At 37.5% G+C, this 18,431-nt stretch overlaps 1 protein-coding gene across 2 annotated transcripts in view; it reads left to right on the forward strand.

Moving 5' to 3' along the window:
• The first annotated feature begins 1,304 nt into the window (after nt 1-1,304).
• Nucleotides 1,305-18,431, forward strand: part of CENPE (centromere protein E) — an 84,891-nt gene continuing 67,764 nt past the window's right edge. Inside the window, exons 1-13 of one of the 2 annotated variants that reach the window (XM_044912656.1) lie at nt 1,305-1,369; nt 2,820-2,911; nt 5,627-5,716; nt 5,832-5,950; nt 6,866-6,985; nt 7,404-7,485; nt 7,642-7,709; nt 7,995-8,060; nt 11,317-11,368; nt 13,528-13,615; nt 13,959-14,088; nt 15,119-15,238; nt 16,440-16,598. In XM_044912656.1, the coding sequence (XP_044768591.1) occupies nt 1,314-1,369; nt 2,820-2,911; nt 5,627-5,716; nt 5,832-5,950; nt 6,866-6,985; nt 7,404-7,485; nt 7,642-7,709; nt 7,995-8,060; nt 11,317-11,368; nt 13,528-13,615; nt 13,959-14,088; nt 15,119-15,238; nt 16,440-16,598 (1,242 nt within the window). In that variant the 5' untranslated portion in view covers nt 1,305-1,313. The remainder of the gene's footprint in view (nt 1,370-2,819; nt 2,912-5,626; nt 5,717-5,831; nt 5,951-6,865; nt 6,986-7,403; nt 7,486-7,641; nt 7,710-7,994; nt 8,061-11,316; nt 11,369-13,527; nt 13,616-13,958; nt 14,089-15,118; nt 15,239-16,439; nt 16,599-18,431) is intronic. The other variant, XM_044912655.1, reaches the window with a different exon arrangement.

An 18,431-nucleotide genomic window follows, 5' to 3' on the forward strand; every position in this document is an offset into this window, starting at 1 on the left:
TATAAATATCCTTTGAAATATCAAACAGGATCATATTGTGCACACAATTCCACACCTTGGGTTTCTTTCAGTTAATGAAACACTTTGAATGGCTTTCTAAAGTTCACATTAAGAGCTATATTATTCTTTGTACTGGCTACATATCATTTCATTGTATTGATAAAATGCCATCTATTTAACTAGTCTCATATTTATTATTTATCAGCATTTAACATGTTTTCAGCCATTTGCTATTGTAAACAATGCTGCAACCCATATACATATATCCTTGCACAGTCCTTCAAATATGTATAAATAAAATCTTAAAAGCAGAATTGCCTGCATAAAAGGCACGGGCCTTCAGTTTTTTACTGATATTGCCAAATTACCTTCTAAAATAGTTTTATTAAATCACCAGAATTTTCTACTCCTCTAAATAATAAAGTTATTAGTAACTGCAGATTTTTGGTGAGGGAAAGGGAATAATTCCTGAAGCTCCTTAAATCAACTAAGAAAGGGAATGAAATCACTCCTAAAGAAAATGTTAACACTTTACCATGATACATATTTTTAAAAAAGAAAACAGCACTATTTCTGGGACAGAATTATTTTCCCACTTTTGCTAATAAAAGTTCCCCTCACTACTCAGAGTTTTTCCAGTCCTCAACAATTCTTTTTCTAAAACAACCTCTTAGGAACTCACAGCCAACGGAAACAGGAGTTGAAAGGAAAAGGAAAACATAAAACTCAGTTTCTAAGGAGCACAACAAGATTCTTAAGTTTCTGAGCAGTGCAGTGACTAAATTCTTATCGTTAAAAAAAAATAAAATAAAATAAATAAATTCTTATCGTTAGAGATGTTTTTAATTAAAAAAAAAAAACTGTTAGTGGATTCTTTAAAGGTTTCAACTCTTGCTGGTGAAAAAAACAATTCTCTGCCTTATTTTTCCTACAGATTGCAAACTCTTTTAGGGTGAGGTGGAGGACGGAGTTTGTAAACGGCTGCCTGCATTGCAGGCGCTTTTAGCGGATGATAGCTGTCCCTGCTCTAGCCAGAATAGCCGCTCTCCGCCTGCATCCCGCAACCCCTCTCTGTGACTCCCTACCCGGCTCTCCTCCACATCCTTTAACCTCCCCCCCTTTATCTGTGGACGCGCCGCCGGCCTCGCGCCCCCGCGCTGGGCTCAGTGGAACAATCCGTGACGTCATGCGGCCGCGGCTCAATCAGACGCGGCGTTTGGGAAATTTTAAACTTAAAGGCGGGGCGGCCCGTGCTCTCTGAGGCCGAGAAGGTAGAGCGTCTGCGCCAGTTCTCTGGGGTCTAGCCTGGCAGGATGGCAGAGGAAGGGGCTGTCGCGGTCTGCGTGCGGGTCCGGCCGCTCAACAACAGGTAGGTAGGCCAGACCGAGACCAGGACCCCGCTGGGGGCTCCGGTCCGGGCCTGAGCCGGAGAGTCCCCGCTGCTCCTTCCCGGTTCCGCTGCTTGGTATCTCCGCCCCTTACCGGTTTTGTGTCCCTATCTGTAAGTGACGGAGAAGGATCGGAGGATCTAGAAGATACTTTGCATATGTAGGAGTCTCTTAAACGTTTAACTCAGGCTGGCAAACGTTAAAGACCTTGACGCCGGCCCTGCACTGCCTTTCTCCATCTGAGCCTCCCCACCCCACCCCATTCCTTAAAGGAAGTCGTATCGGATAATTCTTACAGGCACTCATCACAGTCGGTCATTTTGCACTTAACTGCCTCTCCCTCTTCACTGTATATTCCTTGAGAGCAAGGACTAGTCTGTCTTACTGCATTGTATTCCTAGGCACTCAAGATTTCATTCAATGACTGAATTCAACATCCAGAACGTTGCATGGCTGATATTTATTAATCGTGATTTTTTTTTTTTAGTACAGTGTACAGTACTACACAGACACTACCATCCTTGCCCCTGTCAGATCCACATTCTAGAGCAGACAGGAAATAAAGTAAAAAATATAGAATGTTAAGTTGACATAATGTTACGGAAGTAATAAATGCTATAGAGAAAAAACAGAAAGGGGAAGAAATGAAGTCTTTGCTTCTCTAGCTCTGGCACTCACTCCAGAATACTAATATATTTTGTGTTTGAGAAATAATTGTTAAATATCACAAGGTGTTTAATAAATGACAATATCAAAATGAATTTCCTATATTTAAAGGGTTCATTATCTAATGCATTAGAAGACAGTTATATAAACCATTACAATACATGGTAACAAGTGTTATGATAGGTGGAGAGTGTTTGCTAGAGGAGTCATTAACCCCTCTGAGATGACACCAGGGACAAGGCTGGTGTCAGAATGAAAGAATAGTTAAATTACTTAATGGAAAGGTAAGTCAAGGTATTCCAGACACAGAGGGGCTGCATTTCTTATTTTGAAAGAGACATTCAGGTAGCCGTATGGAGTTAGATATATATTGGAATTTAGAGCAAGATAACGTTGAAGAGAGAAATAAACATGATCCAAGTCTAGTGTGCCATATTAAGAATTTCAGATGGTTTTTTAAAGTTTTGAGCAAGAGGGACATAATCAGAGTTGCATTTTGAATGTATCTTTTCAGCAACCAGTACTGGATAGGCGGGGGTGGAAATGAAGAACTTTACAAGGAAATTCCCATGAGAAGGCAGGAGATCACTGACCCCCCACTTAAAAGTGTTGACCCCTCAAAGGCAGATTTTCCAAATTTCTAATATATAGTATAAGTCAATATTGTCTTTTAAAATATTCTTCAGAAGATGGAATCTTTTATCTGTCATATAACATGACTTCCATGACCAGTTATACTAAAATGCAGTGTTTTTATTCTTTCAGAGAAGAAGCTCTTGGAGGAGATACCCAAGTTTACTGGAAAACTGACAATAATGCTATTTATCAAGTTGATGGCAGTAAATCCTTCAGTTTTGGTAGGTTTATAATAGCATCAAAAATTAATCTGTTATCCTTTTCCTATTAGGAGTATAAAAGTCTTATCAATAATACTGGATTTGTCATTAAAGATCAGACTAAGCCTTCTATAAACTGCTTCAGTGGAAACTTTAAAAAATTGTTCATCCATCATGTATGATAAGTAAGATAATAAATTGATATTTAAAATGAAGTTATAGGGCACCTGGGTGGCTCAGTTGGTTAAGCAACTGCCTTCGGCTCAGGTCATGATCCTGGAGTCCCGGGATCAAGTCCCACATCGGGCTCCTTGCTCAGCGAGGAGTCTGCTTCTCCCTCTGACCCTCCCCCCCTCATGCTTTCTCTCTCTCTCAAATAAATAAATAAAATCTTTAAAAAAAAATAAAATAAAATGAAGTTATAGGGGCACCTGGGTGGCTCAGTCAGTTAAGCATCTGCCTTTGGCTCAGGTCATGATCCCGGAGTTCTGGGATCAAGCCCTACATCGGGCTCCCTGCTCAGCAGGGAGTCCTCTTGTCCCTCAGCAGGGTGCCCCTCACCTTGCTTGTGCTGTCTGTCTCTCTCTCAAATAAATAAATAAAATCTTAAAAAAAAAAAATAATAAATAAAATGAAATTATAGTTATAGTGCCATATGGTTGAAACTAATACTTCTTCCTCTTATTCATTAGTTTATTTGTGGCCTAAAACCCCATAAGCCTAAAATATGTTGCTTAATGTCAAGTCATCTTTAAGATCTTTCTTTCAGTTTAGTATATATTTTCCACCATTATTTTTTTTTTATTTTATTATGGTGTGTTAATCACCATACATTACATCATTAGTTTTTGATGTAATGTTCCAGGATTCATTGTTTGCGTATGACACCCAGTGCTCCATGCAGAACGTGCCCTCTTTAATACCCATCACCAGGCTAACGCATCCCCCCACCCCGCTCCCCTCTAGAACCCTCAGTTTGTTTCTCAGAGTCCATAGTCTCTCATGGTTCATCTTTTAAGAAAATTCTCTAAAGAATAAATAGTAAAGATATTCCTTCTTTGTGTGCTGGAATAGAGCAGAGACCTACCCCAGCTTTTGTGAAACTTACATGGTGAGAGCGCCTTTAAAGGAGTAATCACATCTGTGTTGACATATGCTTTGTGAGAGTTTATAGCGGATCTAACTGGTCTATGTGTCTAAAAGGATACCAGTGACACTGGGACCTGCAGGATGAGTGAGCTAATTAGGACACAGGGACATGCAGACCCTAAAGGTTGACTAGGCTGATTTGTGTGTTGATTTAATATGGATGTACTGCTGACAATGTGCCAGACACAGTTCTAAGCATGTCATACAGATTAACTCATTAATCCTCCTAACAAGCTTATACTGTAGGTACCTTTCTATTTCAGTGATGAACTGAAATAGGCCTGGAGTCATACAGCCAGCAAATGGAAGAGTCAAACTTCAAATCCAGCCACACTAGCATGCTGCCACTTAGGCACCTCAGGACAACAGTGAGGTCCTCTCAACAACTTGAGGAGTAAGAATGGCTAGGTTGTTGAACTAGCATTAAACTAGAAAGCCATCATAAAAGGTTTTGGAGCAAAGATCTATAGAAGAGGAAACAATTTCTGGTAAAGGACTGTTTTAGAGCATTAACATAAGTTTTAAAAAGGTAAAGCAATATATCCCAGAGATTATAAAACCAAGAGTGAGGGATACATAAGCATTCAGACACATGATCTGTAGGTTCTCAGTAGCTATGTATGCCCATAGAAGATTTAGATTTATCCACCCATCTAAAGCAAATGGCATGAAGATTTGAATCATTCTACCATCTCTCCTTGCTCTGAAATCATAACCCCTAAGCAGCCTTCAGATGGCACTTTTGTTTCCATTTAGTTCTGCAAACAGAGCAGATGTATGGTCAGAATGCAAGCAGTCTGACCACTGAATTTCTTGTTGCAGGTGGATACATTTCCTTCCTGATTTACAAATCCATTTCTTATGAGATTTTTACTATGAGGCCACCGTTGAAAGAGTAGTCCATTTTTAATGTGCTAATTATGCTAACAAAAGCAGAGAACCACATCCTAGACTAGTGAACTCATCAGCACAAATGCTACTGTGAACCCAGCCTCCTTTAGCAGCCGGCCAGCTAGTCATTCCCTGTAACCTTTCAGCTTTGTTCAGGTCTCCTTTTCCATATATGTGCATTTCTTAGTTTGAGTTAGGCCTTCTTGTCAAATATGTTATAAACTTTAAAATTTCTCAAAGCATAGTAATAGTTCACATTTCCTAAGTATTAACCATATGTTCATAGTAATTCTATGAGGAAGAGAATACATATCCATTTTACAGATTAGGTAATTGAGGCACAGAGACATCAATCTCCTTGCCCAAAGTCACACAACTTATAAGTGGTAGAACCAGATTTGCAGATAGTCTGATTCTATATGCCTGAATTCAGCCACTATGCCCTACTGCCTCTTAAAAGCACATAGGATAGTTGAGAAGTCTGACTTGTATTTTTTCTTTGTGAGGACCAACACATCTCACCTTATAGAGAAGTATATTTTCAAAGGACCAATAAGTTGAAGAGAATATTGTGTCCTAAATATTTTATCTTACCATATCCTGACAATTTTATTTCTTTGGACAACTACTAAGAAAGAAAACAAAGTTCATTTGTTTGATTTAACCTCTGTGTTTATGTGTGTGGTTTTTTTTTAGATCGTGTCTTTCACAGTAATGAAACTACTAAAAATGTGTATGAAGAAATAGCAGTACCAATCATAGATTCTGCCATACAAGGCTACAATGGTTTGTATTCACTGTAGAGATATTTTAGTATTGGTTCTCTTTTCAATTATTGATAGTTTTACACCCTATAGATTCATTTTTAATCTTTGCATGTGTGGGTGTTTTGTTTTTACAGGTACCATATTTGCCTATGGTCAGACTGCTTCAGGAAAAACATACACCATGATGGGTTCAGAGGATTATTTGGGAGTAATACCCAGGGCAATTCATGACATTTTCCAGAAAATTAAAAAGGTAAATACCTTAGCTAAATTTCTGGTACATACAGGTAAAAGTAGTAATAGTCTCTTGTAATGATGAAAGGAAGTAGGTTGATAGTTATATCTTCATTAGCCATCGGTAAAGAAGGCATAACATAGATTAACTTTTTCCCTCACAGACTTACTTTGTAGAGCTTAAAGTTCTTTCAGTCTTTCCCTTGAATCCTGAAACAGCACTAATCACACCAAAAAGTGGGTGTTAAGGAACAGGAAAATCTTTCAAGAATGCTTAGCTCCTCCTTGCCTTTATTTACCTACAAGTGATTATTAAGGAGCAGAGAAAAGTAGAGGTAGAGAAGAGGCCAGAATAAGCAACCTAACTAAGAGTTGTTTTTTTTTGTTTTTTTGGTTTTTTTAAAGATTTTTATTTTTTTTTTATCTATTTGACAGAGAGAGAGACAGCTAGAGAGGGAACACAAGCAGGGAGAGTGGGAGAGGGAGAAGCAGGCCTCCCGCCGAGCAGGGAGCCCGATGCGGGGCTCGATCCCAGGACCCTGGGATCATGACCTGAGCCGAAGGCAGGCGCTTAACGACTGAGCCACCCAGGCGCCCCAGAGTTGGTTTTAAGTTTATTTTTTCATTACTGTTTTAATGATTTTTAATGTCCTTATTTGACCATTCGTTGGTAGGGTTTTATTTTGAGTTTAGAGAGTTGGACTGGGTGCTCTCCTCATTATTTGATACTATACTTTTCATTATTCCTGAAACATACTTTTATATTTTGTGTTTATCATCAATATAAAACCATATGAGGTTTTGTTTCTTGTTTGCTTTGCAAAGATAATTTCTCAGAATATTTTAATATTTAATATTAGCACATAGGTATTCAATATTAGGTTTTCACAAATGGATGATCTCTGATGTTTTTACACTTTTTTTTTTCTTCCAGTTTCCTGACAGGGAATTTCTCTTACGTGTGTCTTACATGGAGATATATAATGAAACCATTACAGACTTACTCTGTGACACTCAAAAAATGAAGCCTTTAATAATTCGGGAAGACTTCAATGTGAGTAACAGAGTTGAAGTAGCTCTAAAAATAGACTTGCTTATTGGGGTTATTATTCTTGAACATTTCCCTTTAATTTCTATATTTTTCAAACTGTCTCCTGTTTGTATGGTTTATTTTTTCTTAAGTGTTTATAGAGACAGCATATGAGCAATATGTATAGTTCTTAAACATTGACAGCTATTATATTTTGGTATAAGTGCCTTAAAAAAGAGCAAGATGGAAGTATCAGGTTAGAATTTGCTGTGCTTTGGTATAGGAAATAAATTGTACATATTATAGGTTTACTTGTTATTTTCATACATTTTCCACTTGTAACTTCCACAAATGAATTCTGTAATAGTTGACACCTTCTTTTTGAGATTCACACTTTTTAGTGACTTCTTCTCTACTCTTCTCATAATTAAACTTGTTTCAGAGGAATGTGTATGTGGCTGATCTCACAGAAGAAGTTGTTTATACATCAGAAATGGCTTTGAAGTGGATCACAAAAGGAGAAAGTAAGACTTTATACTGTATTTCCCCAAAACACTTGTAAAAACTACTCCGTTAAATGTATTTGGCTTCAAATCACACTTTTCACTCTTAAAAATAAAAGTTAATGTTTTTCTTTGGATTTTAATGTATACAGCTGAAATATGACTTACTTTTTACAGAGAATAGACATTATGGAATTACAAAAATGAATCAAAGAAGCAGTCGCTCTCATACTATTTTTAGGATGGTAGGTAACTCTCTGTTTGGCCTTTCCAATTAAAAATGCACTAATTTGGGGCACCTGGGTGGCTCAGTCGTTAAGCGCCTGCCTTCAGCTCAGGTCATGATCTCAGGGTCTTGGGATGGAGCCCCACCTCGGGCTCCCTGCTCAGCGGGAAGCCTGCTTCTCCCTCCCCCACTGCCCCTGCTTGTGTTCCCTCTCTCGCTATGTCTCTGTCTGTCAAATAAATAAATAAAATCTTAAAAAAAAAAAAAATGCACTAATTTTTTACAAGTTTTCTTTTCTGTCTAGATTTTGGAAAGTAGAGAGAAAGGGGAACCTTCCAATTGTGAAGGATCTGTCAAAGTGTCCCATTTGGTGAGTATTGATGGACCATGGTACTGTACTGTATGGGCCAAAGCATGATTTAATTTGGCTGCTGGATGTTTGGTTTCATAAGAATTGTTAACTGAACTAAACAGGCAAAAACATGTATAAATTGGTAGTTTAGTCTCTTTTGTAGACATGAGATTACTAGCTAAAACATAGGAAGAATTCAGAGGGTCTTTCTTCCTGTTATGTTATGGTTGCCTCTCCTAAAATTTAGATGGAAGGACTTTTCCTAACCAGAGTTCTTGGGCGGGAGGCTTTCCATATGCATTTAAGAGTTAGAGTGTTCTTGGAATGGGGGTGGGGGCCGTTCAGTTTTGTTGTTGTTGTTTTTGTTTTGTCTCAGCCAATAGAATTGAGACCATGGGATCAACAAAAACTAGCTGGGACTGTTAAATAGTAAATCACATTATTCAAGTATATTCTTAAATATAATAAGGAGATGTTTTATATTATAAACATAGTGTTTTAGACTATAAATCCCTTGAAGGGAAGAGTGATATCTTATTCATCTTTATAGCCTCAACACATTATGCATAGTTTATGTTCAATACCTGTTTGTTAAATAGTGAATATATACATTATGCAAACTTTCCTTTCTCCACATAAATAAACCTCCCATTTCCTTCTTGCTGTACTATATCATTTCTCTCTCATTTTCTGTGCTTCCTTCCTGTTCCTTGCCAATATTCTCTGTCTTCACGGTCTAAATTTTTTAGCTTCATCTAGGATATGACTGAAGATTACTCTATTTGATTTGAAAACTTCAGGGAAAAAATAATAAATCTATAATATGTTTTTTCACTTTCAGATTTGAAAAATCAGAGTCTTAATTAAATATCTAATTCAGTTCACCTCAGTTACTTTATTGTACTAGCATAAAATTTATTTTAGTATACTGGTCTTGCTTTGATTTAGCAACAACAAAAACACAAAACGTAACTTCTGTTTTGTTTTCTAAACCCAGTCTGTGATATTTCACTACAATTTTAACGTTTCTCTTAATAATTTAGTTTTAATACTCTTGACATATTCAGTGATCCATTTGGTGACTTTTTCCATATTCTTTGATGCTCTATCATCTAGGGACTATAGATACCATCTGGCTCAACCCTTCACCTTCCGACTTACTCTAAGAATCTTCTTGGAAAGAAGTCTTCCCCAAAAAAGTCATTTTCTGGCTCTTTGGAAGTGGCCTTTATTTATTATTTTTTTTTCAGTGTCTTTTGATCTTTCTGGTTCATAATATCTAGCTTCTTTCAGTTCTGCTCCTTCTCTATATCCTTTGTGGCTTCTTTTTCCTACCCTCCTATCAAAAACATAGGAGTGTTGTGGCCTTTCTTACTTCCTGTGTTTGCCCCCAGACATTCTGTTATCATTTCTGTGTTGATGATAGTCAGACATTTATTTTATCTAGAGTCTCTGAGTTCTAATTCATGTCTTTGTAAAGATGACTATAATTGTGTGTCCCACTGTTATTTCAAACTAGATAGGACATAATTAAAGCAGGAGTACATAAGTACTGCCCATCCCTGAAAGTGTCCACAGAGAGACAGAATTTAAATCTCTGAATTTGTTTTAATGCATTAAGAATATTTGCTGAGCCTTCATCATGTTCTGAGCATAGTACGGCTCTGAGATTAAAAGAATAAAGACATCCCTCCACCACTTACTGTCTCCACGGCTACCTCCCTAGCCCAGGCCACCATCACCTCTCAGTCAGATTCCTGCAGGAGCCTCCTGACTGGACTCCCTGCTACCACTCTTGCCCCTCTCCAGTCCAGGGGCCAGAAAGTTAAATCAGGATATGACTGTCAGGGCGCCTGGGTGGCTCAGTTGGTTAAGCGACTGCCTTCGGCTCAGGTCATGATCCTGGAGTCCCGGGATCGAGTCCCACATTGGGCTCCCTGCTCAGCAGGGAGTCTGCTTCTCCCTCTGACCCTCCCCCTTCTCATGCTCTCTCTATCTCATTCTCTCTCTCAAATAAATAAATAAAATCTTTAAAAAAAAAAAAAAGATATGACTGTCACTCTCTTGTTTAAACCCTTTCCCGTCGCATTTAGAAAATCCAGAGCTCTTACTCTTCCTTACAGTGCCCTGCACAGTCTGACCCCTATCTACTTCTCTTACCCTATATTGTCCCATCTCTACTTCACCAACTCTGCCATGCTGCCCTTTCTATTTTTTGAATATACCAAGCTCATTTCTGCTTTGTGACTGGGTGTACAGGCTATTCTTTCTACCTAGAGTATGGTTCCCTTGATCTTTGCATGGCTGGCCCCTCTTCCCTGTCATTCTCAATCCTAGCTTAATGGGAGGCCTTTCCTACCACCTGGTCTGAAGCACCTGCTCTGTACCTTCCTCTTTCCACTTCGGACACTCTACTTAAATTACCTATATTACACTTACAATGATGTGTTTCTTATGTGTCTTTTTCTCATTTCTCATGAATGTCCTTCTCTCCCCATCCTGCCCCATGTGGAATAAAAGCTCTGTGAGAGCAGAGAACTTATTTGTCTGGTTCACTGTCATATCCCTAGCACCTAACACACTGCCTGGAGCACGACGGGCAGTCACTTTTTTGTCAATAATATTTGTGAAATGAAGAGGCCCATGCTTTTAAAGATGCTACAGTGTAGTCATAGACACAAATGACTAGCTCAGCACAGGAAAGAATAAGTCGTATCTTTAAAGACCGCTGGGTACATGATTGAAAGAGCAGTTCATTCAAGGTGTGGGAGAGGACGGATAAAGGTGGCAAAGTTTTACTAGGGAGGTAACAATCGTCTTTGGTCCTGAATAAGGAATAGGGGCAGACTAGAACATTAGGACTGATTAAACAAAGGGAATGTCAGAAGGTAGCTCTTGGAAGCATAGAAATACATGAGGCATTTAGGGCATAGCGAGTAGGTCAGTTAGAATTCTGAGTGAGTAATGGGTAGATTTACAGCTGGAGCAACACAAGTGCCAGATTGTAAAGTATCATATTCACCAGTAACGTTTTGAACTTTGTGTAGGAAATGGAGAAGCTATTCTGACAGCATTATGGAGGATATATTATAAAGAAGGAACAAGGTATATAGATCAATCTGACTCAGAAAGGGGAAAGCCTAAACAGTGGAATGAAAGACAAGCATCCAAATGGAGTATGCAAATAGACTGTGTGTTAAAAATTGTTTTCAGTAGTTGGGTTTTTTTAGTTCAAGTTACCCTTCCTAAAGGTTTATTTTCATCTATCTTACAGAATTTGGTTGACCTTGCAGGCAGTGAAAGAGCTGCTCAAACAGGCGCTGAAGGTAATGGAAACTCATAAATGTATTGGTCTCAATGTCATCTTGTTCTTTTACAGAATAAAAAAAAAGAGCTACCTTGCACTTTAGAAACTAATGAAGATAGTAATTTTGTGATGAAAGTCCTTAACATAAAAAGCAGCATCTGGAGGCACCTGGGTGGCTCAGTCAGTTGGGTGTCCAACTTTAGATTTCGGTTTAGGTCATGATCTCATGGTTGTGAGATCAAGCCTTGTGTTAGGCTCCCACTGGGCATGGAGCCTGCTTGAGATTTTCTCTCTCCCTCCCCTCACCTCTCTCGTGTTCTCTCTCTCTCTCAAATATTTCAAAAACAAAATTTTTTTAAAGTTCATTTAAAAGCAGCTCCTATATCTGGCAAATTATCTAGGCTACTATAGCATCAATTAAAAGCTAAACTATGCAGTTGATAAGATTGCATAGCTGCAAAGCTTGTGAGAGTGCGATGAAAACCAGATTTTCATAATTAGTAAGGAAATTCAGAAAGGTGATGGAGTATAAAATTAATATACAGACATTAATAACTAACAAACAACAACCAGTTCGAATATTTAGTGTACAAAAAGACTCCATCCATTTACAATAATGACTTAAGAGATCTAATACCTAGGTAGAAACTCAACAAAAATTACCTAAGGCCAAAATAAAGAAAACTTTAAAACAGACCTAAAGGACATAATTAAATACTTAAACAAATGGAAAAGCATACTTAGGAAGTTTCGAAATCATGAAGATGTCAGACCTTTCTATGTCAATTTCCTACAGCCTGACACAGAGACACTCATCTGAGCATGGCCTATATCCACCAAACCAGTGGATCCTACAACCTGTGAACAAGAAATATTTGCTCGTGTTTTAAGCCTGCATGTTAAGCAGAAATATTACAGCAGCAGCTGAATCATGCACCTGTGAAATAACAGCTGTCCAAAACTATTTGTTGTAGTACCTTTTGTATATGTGGGAGATTGAAAACCTACATGTCCCTCAGTAGGGTGCTGAGTGAATAAATTGTGATACATCCATACAGTGGAATTTTATGCTATAAAAAAGAGTGAAAAACACCAGTGTTTAATGATAGGATATATTGCGAAGTAAAAAAAGAAGCAAAGTACAAATTAGCATATATAATGTGCTACTATTTGTGTAAAAAGGAAAAGGAAGAAATAAATATATGTGAACTTGTATTCGTAAAAATCTCTGCAAGAGTCAACTAATAAAAGTGGTTTCCTGGTAGGAGGATAGGAACTGTTTGAATGGAGCATAAGAGTAGGAGAGAGCTTTTCAGTGTACTTTTTTTTTTTTTTTTTGGTGATATATGAGCCATATGAGCATATTAGCTTAAAAATTAGAACTTTGTTGGTTGTGAGTCTATAGGAATTAATTTTGTTGTTAAGTCTATAGTTGCCTAGGGGCGCCTGGGTGGCTCAGTCGTTAAGCGTCTGCCTTCGGCTCAGGTCATGATCCCAGGGTCCTGGGATCGAGCCCCGCATCGGGCTCCCTGCTCAGCGGAAAGCCTGCTTCTCCCTCTCCCACTCCCCCTGCTTGTGTTCCCTCTCTCACTATCTTTCTCACTGTCAAATAAATAAATAAAATCTTTAAAATTAAAAAAAAAGTCTATAGTTGCCTATATTTGGAGGTTTGGAAAAAAACAGATTTGAACTGAGGAGTTAGACAGACTCTTTTAGGAAATGAACTTTTCTTCCCTCTGATTTTATTTTTCCTTAGCCATCTGTTTCTTTTTGCTCTTTCTCTCAGGTGATAGCATTTCTAGTTTACTTAATAGGTTGGAGGAATAGGGAGAGAGGCATTGAAAGTGGGCTCAGATTGGGCGCCTGGGTGGCTCAGATGGTTAAGCGTCTGCCTTCAGCTCAGGTCATGATCCCAGGGTCCTGGAATCGAGTCCCACATCGGGCTCCCTGCTAGGCGGGGAGCCTGCTTCTCTCTCTCTCTCTCTCTCTGACTCTCATGAATAAATAAATAAAACATTAAAAAAAAAAAAGAAGAAAGTGGGCTCAGATCCAATCCAAAGCACAGACTTTACCATCTGACCCTTTAATTTCTCATTTCTTTTATAACTTACTGATAAATAAGTTCATCATTTAGTACAGAGGTCAACTTTCATTTTCATATTTGCCTAATAAATGCAGGTGTGCGACTCAAGGAAGGCTGTAATATAAATAGAAGTTTATTTATTTTGGGACAAGTGATCAAGAAACTTAGTGATGGACAAGTTGGGTAAGTTTATTCCATTGTACATTTACTTATTGATGCTTATGTTTTGCGTGAGGTTGAAAATTGTAATACTTTAGTAACACTCAAATAATGTACTGATTTCTTCCCTGTATTAAAAAGCTTTTGTGATTCTGTGAGCATGCCTAGCTTCTAAGACATATGACTGTGACCTACTAAATTTACTTTTTATCTTAAATATGATATAGTTAGTAGTTTTGATCTGCCTCAGGTAACCTGTAAAGAATTTTTAAACTGTAGCTAATTTAAGGTTCTGCATTAAAAACCAACCGCTGTTGTTGTATAAAAATTCTTACTGTTTTTTTCCCCAAACCCCTTTCTCCCTAAGTGGTTTCATAAATTATCGAGATAGTAAATTAACACGAATTCTCCAGAATTCCTTGGGAGGAAATGCAAAGACACGTATTATCTGCACAATTACTCCAGTGTCTTTTGATGAAACCCTTACTACTCTACAGGTGAGTTTGATTTTTATTTCAATATGGGGGAAAATCATCTTTAAGCAGAAAAAATTACCCACTAAAATTAGGTATCTTTTTTAAATGACATAACATACCTGCTGCAATAAAACTGATGTATTGCCTACTAAATAGTATTCCTTTATTTTCCCAAATTTCAATCATTCATATCCCACCTCCATAATTTTTGCCACATCCAACACTATCATACTATTTTTCTTTTAAAAAAAAAAAACTCACTTTTTCTACTTATTGTAGAAGGAAACTTTGTCTCAGTCCCATGAATGAAAAACTAGTATCATTTTCAACAAATATGTGTGTGTGTGTGTTTATAACAAAATAACTCTTGAACTCCTGCTAGCTGATTGTTGCTTGCCTTTGCTCTGAGCCTAAGGCTTACATTTTCTGTTAAAAAAAGGAAAAATGAGAAATGTCAATAGAACAGCTGTCTCAAGGATTCAGTATTATTTAATGGTCACCTTCATGGACCTACTTACAGTTACTTCTGCTACTTACACTCTAAGAAATGTTGTTCTCAATAGTTACTGAGCACTGGATCAATGTAGTGTCAGAGAAACAAAGATAAAAGGTTCAGTCCCTGACCTCACAGTTTATAGTCTTAGAGGGAAGGTAAGACCGGTCTTCCAATGTGATTGCCTGGATTAATTAACTATTAATAAGTAGAATAGAGTTCAGAGGAAGGAGAGATACTTTCAAGTGGAAGCAAAGCTTCAGAGTAGAGGGGGCAGCTGCACTGGACTTTGAAGGGTGGATGGGATTCCAGTAAGCCAGTGTTTGTAGGTTCTCTGTTGGCATCCATCCGTCTTCAAGATATTTCCTTCGCTCTTCTGAAGACTAGAAGCCAGGGTAAGTTACAAGGACATAGAATACTCTCCATGTTCAAAAGTACTAAGCCACCGGGGAAGAGTATGGATCTTTCTTTATAAAATTTAATTATAAGAAACCTAAATATTATCAATTAAATTAATTTTTTATATTGAACACTTAACACTCTTGTATTTCTCCCCAGTTTGCCAGCACTGCCAAATATATGAAGAATACTCCTTATGTTAATGAGGTATCAAGTGATGAAGCTCTCCTGAAAAGATATAGAAAAGAAATAATGGATCTTAAGAAACAGTTAGAGGAGGTATGTATGAACCATGTATTTCAGTAAAGAATAGGGTCAGATGGAGAACTAAGATCTGCCCAAATGCCCAGAGATTCTTAATTCATCAAAACCTGAGGTCTGTAACCTAAATTTAAAACAGCTTTCAAGTAAAGAGAAATCACCTCATAAAAATTTTAGTTTAGGGGTGCCTGGATGGCTCAGTTGGTTAAGCGACTGCCTTCGGCTCAGGTCATGATCCTGGAGTCCTGGGATCGAGTCCCGCATCGGGCTCCCTGCTCGGCGAGGAGTCTGCTTCTCCCTCTGACCCTCCTCCCTCTCATGCTCTCTGTCTCTCATTCTCTCTCCCTCAAATAAATAAAATCTTAAAAAAAAAAAATTTTTTTTTTAGTTTAATTTACTATAAACTGAAAACTTTGGTTTCTTGAAATTATTCTAGATTTTGTTTTTTATTTCCAAAGGGCAAAATTTGATATTTTCAAATGAGCCAAGTAGAGACATTTTTTCTAAGTTGTCACAAAAAGATAGGGAATTAGGTTAACAAGAAAGACCATGTGTAGTTACTTAAAACTTTAATTTTTGTATTTCCACATTATCTTGAATTCTTCTGACCCTAAGATAAAGTCTAATAAGGTAGCATAATCACTTGTCATTGTAATTTGTTTCTTTTAACCATTACAGTTTCATATTTTATAAAAATCTTATATTTTGGTTATCTTTTTTAAAATGAGCTAAAATTTAAAAAAATAAAATGACCTAAAATATCAAATGAAAGTCTTATGAGAACATCTGTTCTTTTGCCATAGGTATTCAAGCCTCTGCTTTTATAACTTCTCTGCCTATCATTTATATATTTTTAGGCAATTACTAGAATTGCTTTAACAGCCTTGCTATAATCTTATATATAGCATCTAGAATACACAGGAAGAAATGTGTATTTTACTTTATTATAGGTTTGAGAAATTACTGATGATGGCAACTGCCATAGTGTTAGTATTTTGTAGGTAGGGTATATTTCATTTCAGTAAAGCCTGATGCGGGGCTTGATTATCACAACCCTGAGATCATGACCTGAACTGAAATCAATAGTCGGACGCTTAACTGACTGACCACCCAAGAGCCCCCACATACAAATTTAATATTCTGTTCTTTTAAGCTACTTTCAAGGTTTTAAAATCTAGCTACATTTATTATTAACATAACTTAATATTACATTCTATAGGTTTCTTTGGAGACTCGGGCCCAGGCAATGGAAAAAGACCAGTTGGCCCAACTTTTGGAAGAAAAAGATTTGCTTCAAAAAGTACAGATTGAGAAAATTCAGAACTTAACACGGATGCTGGTGACCTCTTCTTCCCTCACATCACAACAGGAATTAAAGGTAAAATTTAAAAGATGACAACTCAGACTTGGTATACAGAGACTAGGATTGGTATTCCTATATGTTTATTATATAGTTATGCATTTCTTATCCTTTGATACAGTATATTCAGAAAACCCAGAACATTTTGTGTGCTTGCCTATACATTAGTAAAACCAAAGAGGTTCATTAAAAATAAGGATCTCTGATCCCACAGATCCTAATTCAAGAAATTTAAAATACTGACAAGGAATCTATGTACAATATGTTTCTTAAGAAATTCTAGTGAAGTTGATCAGGTGATTGAGAACCATAAGTGTCTAGGGTATGTGGTAATATTTTCTATTTAAAGAAACAAATATTAATCGTGGGAAAATTGATCTAGAATATAGATCAAAATAGTGATCAAAATTCTGACTTCCAGTGTGTGTACTTTTTGTTTTTACCAAAGTTAGGGGTTTTTTTTTTTAGCCCAGTAGGTATTTTTTGTCTATGATGGTATCATGATTAAAAGGATGGCCTCTGGAGCTTGACTCCCCGGATTTGAATCCTGGTGCTGTCAATTCCTAACTCTTTACCTTAGGCAATTTCTTAAATCCACTTTGCTGCAGTTTCCTTATCTGTGAGATAGCTTGATTCCCACCTCGTAAGATTGTTGTGAGATTTAGATGAAATAATGCATAGAATGTGCTCAACACTACATTTTCCACAGGGCAAATCCTCAATAAATATATGCTCTTAAGATAATATTATTAATAGAAATTATGTTCAAGTCACCATACTAGGTATAAAGAAGACATCCCAAGTGCTATTTGTTGACTGACTGATGAATAGGAAACAGCCCAGTGGAAGGTATAAGGAAGACTATTTCAGGAAGAGATCCACATGTACAAAAGCTTGGAGTAGTGAAAACAACATAATGTATCCCTTGGACTTAAAATGTTTTGGTGGTAGGGGAATTTTAAATCACAATGAAGGATTTGAACATTGCATTATGCTAAGGGCAAGCTAAAGTCTTGTAGGTAACATGATCATGATTGTGTTTCAGAAAGGTATGGCTGCTTATGTGCATCAGATTGGTTGGGGTTCTACAAGGACTGTGACTCTGGAGATGGAAAAAAAACAGATCAGTTGGAGAGCTATGTGGGAGAGCGACTCAACAGGACTTTATGATAGCTTAGCTGTGGGGGTCATGGAGAGGGAGAGAGAGGTATCCAGAATGACTGGCAAACATTGCTGGGTAGCTGGTAGTATTTACTGTTAAGGAACATTGAATGAAGAGCAGTGCAGCTGCTCAGTGTTTTATTTGGGACATCTCCAGTTTAAGATTTCAGGCAATTGAAAATGAAAATGAAAATCAGGTGAAAGATGTGAGGTAGATATATCAATTTGGGCATTAGCTACTGCAGATCCAAAGTCAAGTTGTGGGAATGGATGGGCTTGTTCTGAGAGCATGTTGGGAATGAAAAGACCAAAGACCAGACCCCAAGAACGACTTTTAGATAAAGGTAGAAGAATCCCAAAGGGAGCCAGGATTCACTCTAGAGTTAAGAAGGAAACCAGATGAGTTGTGGTCACTAAGGGAAGAGAATATTTCAGAGAGGTAGCACTCAGCAGTGTCACATTCTGCTGAGAAGTTAATTAAGATAAATATAGACGATTTTTTGGATTTGGAAACAAGCTCATTTACAAAGCAATTTGAGCTATGTGCTAGGAGTGAAAGCCATCTTACAGAGGGTTGAGATGACCCCAAGGGATGAGATCATGAGCACATTAGAGGGGACTGGCCTCAGATAGAAAAAAGGATCATTTATAGATCAGCTCATCTATAAAAAGGATGTAGTAATAGGATAG

Source organism: Neomonachus schauinslandi, chromosome 2, assembly GCF_002201575.2.
Source record: "Neomonachus schauinslandi chromosome 2, ASM220157v2, whole genome shotgun sequence".
Lineage (NCBI taxonomy): Eukaryota > Metazoa > Chordata > Mammalia > Carnivora > Phocidae > Neomonachus > Neomonachus schauinslandi.